We start from the raw sequence: 9,347 nt of genomic DNA, 5'->3' as shown, positions 1-9,347 counted from the left end.
GAGAGCCTTAAACTGGTTGGCTATACCGACAGTGACTGGGCTGGCTCGATGGATGACATGAAGAGTACCTCAGGGTATGTTTTCACCCTTGGCTCAGCCATTTTTTGTTGGAGCTCGAAGAAACAAAATGTGTTGCTCAGTCAACTGCTGAGGCAGAGTATGTAGCAGCAGCAGGAGCTGTTAACCAAGCTGTGTGGCTAAGAAAAGTCTTGACTGATTTAAACTTGCATCAAGAGAGAGCAACAGAGATAATGTGTGACAACAAATCTGCTGTTGCAATTGCAAATAATCCGATTTTTTCATTGAAGAACAAAGCACTTCAATATCAAGCTTCATGTTGTTAGAGAAATGGAACTAGCTAGAGAAGTGGAACTGGTTCATTGCAGTTCTAAAGAGCAACTTGCTGACATCCTAACTAAACCTCTTAAGGTATCAAGGTTTATTGAATTGAGAAAGCAAATGGGAGTTTGCAACATGGAGACCAAAGAGGAGTGTTGAAGCTGGTCACCTTGCAGCAAAAGCAGTCAAGAAGCAACACAAGCTGTCGAGCCATGCATGCAGCAGCTGAAGTTCAATGCTGCTATGTAATTTCAACTTATTTTGTTACTCCAAGTCATATTTTGTAATCTAGTTGAATTAGAACTAAGTTGATGATGTATTTTTTTGATGTATTTTGTTGGCATTTGAGCTGATAGAACAGCTTTACCAAGTGTGCAAGCATAGTTTTTCATTTTCAATGTAATTAGTGGAGTTAGGTAGTGTTCAGGTGATGTTTGCCTTACTTTCATCAGAAAAATGGTTGATATTTGTATTGGCATTATGCCATTGTTTTTCTTTAATGAATTTTCATCAAGTTTATTCATTTAATGTACTCTCCCAAGTTCTTGCTTTATTTTTCTTCTTTTGAAATCCAAAAATTCTCTGCTTGTTTGCTGGCCAAGTCTCGAGCCTTGTAGCTCAAGCCATTGTGGTAGAAGGCTGTTCTTGCTCAAAACACCAACAAGATCATCTGGTAAGAGGCATGTCATGAGATAACTTGATATTAGAGGTCTACCCAATATGACATCTGCATAAAGAAGATACGTGTCTGTGGAAATGGAATAACAAATTCCTTTCTAGTTACATGTTCGACAAAATATTAAATGCTATGCTGATTAAAAGTTTACAAATGCATCTTCAAAGCATACAATATGTGATTCCTAATTAAGGTATTCCAACAGTTCTGTTAATTTGTTGAAGTTGAATTGTTGTCTTGCCAATACGAAGATATCGAATTGGCCAGATATAGATCAAAAGATGAAGTCCATTGCCCATCTCTTAACATACTCTTTGCCTGGCTGTTGTTTTCCGCGTCATTTCCTTCTACTCTCCCGTACAACTTTTTTGCATCTAACTTGCTTGCATAAATACTTGAATCCATGAGTATGTCCGAAACAGACGCCCTGCCTTCAAGCACGCTCACCACCATAGACATGGAAGGCCTTGCCGCTGCAGTAGGATTTGTGCATAAGAGAGCTACATCCATCATCACCATTGCCTCTCCTGCGTTACAATGAGAGGCTACCCTTGGATCAATTAAATCCAACAAATTCCCCTCCTGCTTCAACGTATGAACCTAGAAACAAAAAATTTAAGTACCACAACAAAAGTTATGGAAATCAACCGAAATTGAAAAATAAAACTGTAACATCATTGTCAGATTTGTTATTTAACATGCCTCTTTCAGTATATTTTGCTAAGACAACATAATTATCAACATGGATATATATAATGGAATTAGGAAAGAGAGTTCTGTTACCACATCGAGAAGATAGAAATATTCTTTCTTTACGCGGTTGTGTTTAGTGTTGCACGTGCCACTAATAATTTCTAGGGCTACAATTCCGAAACTATATACATCTGCTTTATTAGTTAAACGTCCATGCATTGCATATTCGGGAGCCATATAGCCACTGCAAAGTTAAGAAGATAAATCAAATCTAGCTTCTAAATTGCAAACTGTGACAAGCAATCTGAAGTGGAACTTACTAAGTTCCGGCAATTCGGGTGCTAATGTGGGTATTGTCTTCTTCATCAAGCTTGGCCAAACCAAAGTCAGATATTTTAGGGTCTAGATTCTTATCAAGCAACACATTGGTGGCCTTAATGTCTCTATGGACAATCTTCAACCTCGATTCTTCATGGAGATAAGCTAAACCTCTTGCTATACCAATGCAGATCTTCCGTCTAGTTGGCCAGTCTAATGTCAACTGAAATTCTTCTGGACCTTTCAATAACCATAATATAAAAGAGATTGAAGCTCAGATATGCTAACATACTTGTCCTTATATATCTGTGAGTGTCAATAATACCGAAGGGAGATAAAGTAAATCAGGTGAACGAGATGTACCAAATAATGCACGAGCAAGGCTGTTGTTTTCCAAGTACTCATATATAAGCATCAATTGATTTCCTTCAATGCAACATCCATATAGCTTTACTAGATTAGGATGTTGTAGAGCTGAAATCATGCCAATCTCCGTCACGAACTCACGATTTCCTTGCTTTGATCTAGTGGATAGCTGCTTGACAGCGATTTCTTTGCCATCTGCTAGAATGCCCTACATTTTGAGAAGCATTACACCAGGTTCAGTCATAAAAAAAGTGACCAGTAAATGAATGTGTAGCTAGAACATGATAGATACCTTATAAACAGGACCGAAACCGCCTTCTCCAATCTTATTAGCAGCATCAAAGTTGTTTGTTGCGTCTTTAATTTTCCTTAAGGTGAAGGAACCAGTCTGCAATTCTATACCTTCCAGATCTGTTGAAAAACCAAAGCCAAATACATAAGAAACATTTAATTATTAGATGGCTTCTAATTAACATCTCTGTTTTCCTAATCCTATTTGGTGCATAAATGGTAAAATAGGCAAGGGATAGGTATATTTTATTGCCGTTACATGTCTCACGAATTTTGGACATAATTAATTTCTCTACACATACCTCGTTCCAATGTACTCCTCCGTCTTAAGCATCCACTCCACCAAAGGATTCCAACCACAAGCAAGAAAGTAGTGAATGCTGCTGCAGCCACAATACCAACCTTCGCAACTGCACTGATACCTCCCCTACTTTCGGATCGAGGTTTATAAACTGAAATCGAAGAAAATTATATAAACGTTATCAATGAACATGAGATAACACTCTAATTGAAGAAAACTATATAAAGAGTTAGTTACAAGCTTGAGATGGCACAAGTATAGTAAATATTGCAATTAGTTCATACAGTCACACATAAGATTATATGTGATAAAGCCATTAAAGTAGTAGGGTGTTGAACAAGAATAGGTAGTTTCCAATAATATGAGAGATTTAGACTCTAGCTATCAACCTACCAGGATCCAAGACAGATATTGCAGAGATAAGAGGACCATAAACTCCTCTCATGGGAATAACTGTTGTTCCTTTTCCAGTCCACTGCAAACGGATCTCCAAAGTACCATCCGAAACTTTTGCAGTGAAATTCTTTAGAATTGGTTTGCCAGCCCCACCTGCTTCATCCTTAATATTGAAATCCTTCAGCTCCCGCTTTCCCTGCAAATTATCCATTCCATTTGACCAAACTTCCCATATATGCATTCACACGCAAGGATGTCATATATGCAGCCACATGGCTGTAATCTTAGCTTAACTGGAGATTTGATTTTGAACCCGTATTAGGCCGAAGCGACTTCACTAGCTCTAATTCTAATGTCAAAACTTGCTAAGAAGATATGAACAGAAATACCTGAATGTAAACGTCAAATATCCGCCTTCCTAAGCTGCTATAATTTTTACCATCAGTGAACTGTATCTCCGCAAAATGGAGGCTCACCTTGTATGTTGCATTGTGCAGGCAAAACGCATAATAAGTCAAAGAGCTTGGTGAAAGACGTGCATTGCTGTAAAGCTGACCAATACTCGAAGAAAGTTGTTTATTTTCCAAAACTAATACATCCTCCTCTGTGTGATCATCCAAAAAAATATCACTGCTGCTAAATGCCCAATGAGTAGTACTTCGATAAAATGTTGAAGTCCCAACTTTATCAGGATCAGCTTCATAGATGATATTATTAATAATTTCTTCTTTTCCACCACAGTTTATATAAAAAGAGTGCAAAGCTGAGGTATAATGAAACAACAATTCAATAAGTATTGCAGGAAAATACAACCAAAGTGAAATAGCCATTAGAACTTAACATTGTTAAGCATTATATGAAATTTCCACTTACGTTCCACTGGACAGTTAAGGTTTCCCAAACATGAAACAACTCCGCTATTAAAATAATTATAAGCCCCAAAAAATTGTTAGGCATTGTCTTTATAAGAGCAAAATTGCAGGTGGATCAAAGAAAATGATGGTTAACACTTACGAATTATTGATCCTTGAAGTGCTTGCAAACAAGTTCCTATAGATGATAAGGACATATTACATAAACCATAGCTAGTAAATTGAAGATCCACTCGTAAATAAAAAAGAAAAAAAATCTCAAAAAACAGAGCTTAGGTTTTTCTTACAGGCCACTTTTCTGACAGTCATCAACACCACCTGTACTTGTGAAGTTGTTATATGAAAGATCTCTGCAAACAGAATAGTTCAGAATATTAGTGTGATGATCAAGCTTCTTGAGAATATAATTTGTTGTCACTGAACATTTGGAAGAGAATTTCACATTTTTCTATTTGTATTAAGAATCCATTGAGGGATTGCTCCAGTAAACATGTTTCCAGTTAAAAACCTGAGAAAAGAGCATCATGAAGTTTCTAAAATGAGATGATGTCCTATAGGAAGAGTTATCAATTAAAATTAAACCCTTTTTACAAATCAGATAATTATATGTGTAAAAATATATATATCTCACAATTGTTTCACATCTGGAAGAGAAATTTTAATTTCTCCACTCAGTTTGTTGAAGCTGAGATCTCTGCAAGAAAATATTTAAGTACAATTAGAACTTAGAACAACAATATTTGGATAGTCATTTCAATGCACCAACATATATGCATGCATGATAAAGCATCTAGTGGAGTAATTATGCTGATATAGGTTGAAATAAATTGAAAGAGATAATTTTCTTCTGTTAGGAAATGAAACCTATTGGTCTATTACTCACAAGGTCTCCAACTTTGGCATATTTTCAAGAGAAGTAGGTAGCTTTCCAATGAGATTGCAGCTCCTCAATATCCTATAATACAATCACAATAACACTCCATTATTTAAGTCAGCAAATATAATGCTCTTAAATTTAATCAATCTCATCCTTATAGCAGAGCTTTACTTACAGATATTCCAATTTAGACAAATTACTAAGTCGTGGAAAAGTTGATTCAACTCCATTCAAGTCCGTAATCATTCTGTAAACAAAATATTAAACAAACAATATCCTAAGTGTTTATACTATATATATATATATATATATGCATAGTTGAAATCTTTGAAAGGTAAGATTCATTGCTTACAGAAATTCTAAGTTTCCTGAAGAACCAATGTCTGGAATTGGTCCACTCAAACCACTTGCGACAGTACGTCTGTCATTATCAAAGTTGGATTCATTTAAATCATTGATAAAAGCACAATATTTCTAATGACAAAAAAAATTAATTGAAGTTCTCACATTTCCTTAAGGTTTGTCCAATTCTGGAAAATAAAACCGGGAATCTTTCCTGTGAAGTTGTTATCACCGATCCGGCTGTTGAATAATCATAATTAGAATGGGTATGAAGTTAAGACCATGAATCAATTCTGGATGAAATATATAGAATAGGTGAATATGAAGCTTACAAAATCTTCAATGTAGTCAGCCTAGCAAATGTTTCAGGCAATTCACCAGTAAATTTGTTGGAATTAAGAAACCTGCAAATTAAGCAATAACAATTCGCAATACCAAGAGGAAACAGATATTAAACAAACCGAAGAAAAAAAGCCGAGTATGAAAAGATGGAACTAAATGAAAGATTTAATAAAAAATTCCTTCACTTTATATAGCAAATTTAGAAAGGATGAGGCTCTCACAGTCTCTCAAGTTTTGGTAGATTCCCCAGTGCAGCAGGCAAATTTCCTGAGAAGCTATTGTGCTCAAGGACTCTACACAATTTTTCAAAACAATTAATGAGATTAATCCTGTTCGATAAGGAAAAGGTATTGTACTCTTTAGATGCCCCTCAAGGTTTTGTCCCCATGCCTCTAGGGTGGTTCAAACTCATGACCCCAATGAATACAGAGAGCGGGGGAAAATGTTGAGGATGCATTAATGGCATCTAAAAAAACAATATTTTGACTTTTTCAGCACGATGCTGTAATAACATTAATAAAAAAAATAGTGAAAATTTGATCATATATAATGAAATTAGGAATATTAGGCTAAAACTTGCAATGTACAAAGCAACTCACAAGCTGGTAAGACTGCTCATGTTTGCCAGCTCCTCTGGGATTAAACCTGTTAAACGATTCCCAAGAAGGGAACTGCAATATTGTATTTATTTGTCCAATAAAACAGGGAAGGAATTAATCCAAACTTCTGTAAATTGAACAATGAATATTTAAAAGATAAATTCAAAGATTATTTTATTATTTTAACCATATAAATATGAAAGGAAAAAAAAAATCTTACATTTGGACGAGTTGGTGCATAGAACCCCATTGAGGAGGAATGGAGCCACTAAGATAGTTGCGAGAGAGATCACTGTAAAAAGTGTTATTACAGTAAATATGTCTCATTAATTAAAATGTAGAATCAATCTATATAAAGTATAGAGGGTGAAAAATCGTACAAAATCGAATTACTTCAAAAAGAAACAAATAAAACTCACATATGATATACAAACTAACCTTAATTAATTTGAGGCAAAGATAATGTTATAAAAAGAAATATATATAAATTATATGAAAATGGAAATTAAGGAAAAGTACTTACATGTCTTGGAGGTAAGGGAGTCTGGTCAACTGTGGTGGGAGAGTACCTGATAGATTTTGTCCCTTCAGCGCTCTGATTATTTCAACAATTTAGAAAGGTACATCTTTAATATCAGGTTCCTCAACAATTATTATTACAGCAAGCAGGTCAAGATTATCTCAAGTCTCCTATTTAATTATTTGGGTAAACTACTCAATTATTAAAATAACAAATTTTGTTTGCACCAAAAAAAAAAAAACCTTTTTAACCGTAATAACAAAATTGTTTGGATTTTTTTGTTACTAAAAATAAATATATTAAAAATCAGATGATGAATTGGGTAATTTATCCTAATTATTCTATTATTACTTTACTATACTATGTAAATAAATAGTATCTTCTTAAATCAACTTGTAGAGTTTGGTGGTGAATAAAATAATTATTTTTATTAGTTAAGATACTATCACGTTTTTTTAAAATTTTAATTTTATTATATTCTAAATATGTCATTCTTAAATTTTTATTTATGAAATTTAAAATTCTGTAACAAATACTTAGACCCTTTGTATTACAATTATATTTAAGATTAGGGATTGAATTTGGTTTGTGATTTGATTTATAAGAGTAAAAATATTATGGAGGCTTCTTTGTTAAGAGTTATATTGTATTTTACCTCTTTTTATTAAAAAAGATAAATTAGTCATTGTACCTAAGATCAAAGAATAAATTAGTACTTTCGTAAAAAATTTCATCTATTTATATTATTAAACACTGGTATGATTGATGAAATAACCAAACAACTATATGTGGCATATCACGTGCATCTCATATTGATGTATTTTAACTATAAAAGTTGATAAAACTTTAAACAGAATGACTATTTTATTTTTTAATTTAAACTTATAGGACTAATTTATCTATTTTTTAATGAAAAATAAAATATTATTTAAATGCTAGAAAATTAGTGCAGATCAAAAGTAGCTATCAGTCTTACCGTGTTATTATTACAATTGTATTTAAGTTGGACCACATGTCTATGCCAATCATTGACTCCATGACTCTCAAGTAAGTGGAAGTAGCATTCAAGTACAAGTATATATTGTTTTGACCCCCCAAAAATGTAGAAGTATCTAGGGTAGGTAATTCTTTAACCTTGAAATTGAATCTTCATGCATTTTATTTATTTATGAAATTTGATAAATGATAAAGCACTTGATGAATCGAAAAAAATTTAATTTTGAGAGAAAGAGAGATGCTTACATGCGGACGACATGACAGGTGATGGAACTGCAAACACAGGTGACATTATTAACATAATAAGCATTTGATTCTGCAAAATTTGCCCAACTCTCGTCTCCGCTACTGCATGGATCCACGCTAAAGTTCCAGTTTGTCTTCCCCAATGTTCTACCTATGCTTTTCAAAGCTTCCACTATACACATATTATATTAGGTATTAGGCATTTATAAATGGGAAAAGGGTCGAAATTATAATTGACTACCTTCGTCTTTTGCAAGTGTAGCTCCTAAAGTTGAAGTTGCGAGACAGCAAGCACTGAATATGGAAGCAAAAACAAGTAGGGGAGGAAACAACATCTTGGATTGTTGAAGAGATTTTAACTTAAAAGAGAAAAAAGAAATAGAAAATGGACACAAATCCAACGGTATGGGTGAAGGCGTGAAGCAATGGCGAAGGCTAAGATCGATTGATCAAATATGTGCTGGGGATGGTGGCGGTGAGATTGTGGATATTTTGATGTGTCGTAGTGAACTGCTTGATGTTGTTGCCAGCGATGCTTTATTTTTTCTTTGATTACAAAGACTGTTTCAGACCTGTAACAATGTTTTTGGATTAACCACTGCTATAGTGGTTCTTGATTGTTATTAATAAAATTCTATGGCCGAGGAAAAAATGAAAAGAAAATGGACACAAAGATGGGATGTTAATGAAGATGTTTAAATATGGAAGAGGGAAGTTCCATGCAATGAAAACCAGGCAAAAGAAAAAATGAAAAAAAAATAGTGATCTGGTCCAAATCCAATGCACGATCTATAATAAATTAAAAGTTTAATTTATTAAAAATTTAAGTAATAAACCTTTAAAATATATTCATAATAATATAATATTTTATTCATGTTCAAATTAAATTGGTATCGGATTAACTCATAACACCAACCTAATTAAGAGCTATATAGTATGGATAATGAAAACTTGTATCTATACCGTTTGACTGAATTAGTGTCAAACATTAATTACATTCTAATTCAGTTGTAAAATTACAAAAAAAATATCATTATTTTTACATAGCATTGTTTTGAGAGTATTTTTATTTTTATTTTATATTTTATATAATTTTTAGGAAAAAAATCTTAATACATTGTAATTTTTCATTTCAACTAAAATTATATTTATTTTTAAATGATTTTTTTACTC

At 33.3% G+C, this 9,347-nt stretch overlaps 1 protein-coding gene across 1 annotated transcript; it reads right to left on the bottom strand.

The window, feature by feature from the left end:
- Window positions 1-1,013: 1,013 nt before the first annotated feature.
- LOC108483641 (probable leucine-rich repeat receptor-like serine/threonine-protein kinase At3g14840) lies at window positions 1,014-8,906 on the bottom strand. Its single transcript, XM_053031083.1, has 24 exons — window positions 8,416-8,906; window positions 8,175-8,346; window positions 6,936-7,007; window positions 6,633-6,704; window positions 6,413-6,484; window positions 6,035-6,106; window positions 5,804-5,875; window positions 5,637-5,711; window positions 5,482-5,550; window positions 5,305-5,376; window positions 5,136-5,207; window positions 4,884-4,946; window positions 4,695-4,760; window positions 4,540-4,602; window positions 4,395-4,430; window positions 4,254-4,297; window positions 3,770-4,143; window positions 3,378-3,576; window positions 2,986-3,135; window positions 2,685-2,803; window positions 2,390-2,600; window positions 2,029-2,266; window positions 1,799-1,952; window positions 1,014-1,615 (listed from the first exon to the last, which is right to left on the bottom strand). The coding sequence occupies exons 1-24, from the start codon at window positions 8,507-8,509 to the stop codon at window positions 1,226-1,228; spliced, it is 3,021 nt and encodes a 1,006-aa protein (XP_052887043.1). The 5' UTR covers window positions 8,510-8,906; the 3' UTR covers window positions 1,014-1,225.
- Window positions 8,907-9,347: the final 441 nt, after the last annotated feature.

Source organism: Gossypium arboreum, chromosome 1 (assembly GCF_025698485.1).
Source record: "Gossypium arboreum isolate Shixiya-1 chromosome 1, ASM2569848v2, whole genome shotgun sequence".
NCBI lineage: Eukaryota > Viridiplantae > Streptophyta > Magnoliopsida > Malvales > Malvaceae > Gossypium > Gossypium arboreum.
This window is presented reverse-complemented; position numbering and strand designations above follow the sequence as displayed.

Coding starts and splice junctions, on each gene's coding strand:
- LOC108483641 (XM_053031083.1), bottom strand. CDS start 8,509: ATGTTGTTTCCTCCCCTACTTGTTTTTGCTTCCATATTCAGTGCTTGC. Junction 4,761..4,883: donor CTTCCAGATGTGAAACAATT/GTGAGATATATA, acceptor CTCTTTTCTCAG/GTTTTTAACTGGAAACATGT. Junction 3,136..3,377: donor AATATCTGTCTTGGATCCTG/GTAGGTTGATAG, acceptor CTTCGATTTCAG/TTTATAAACCTCGATCCGAA.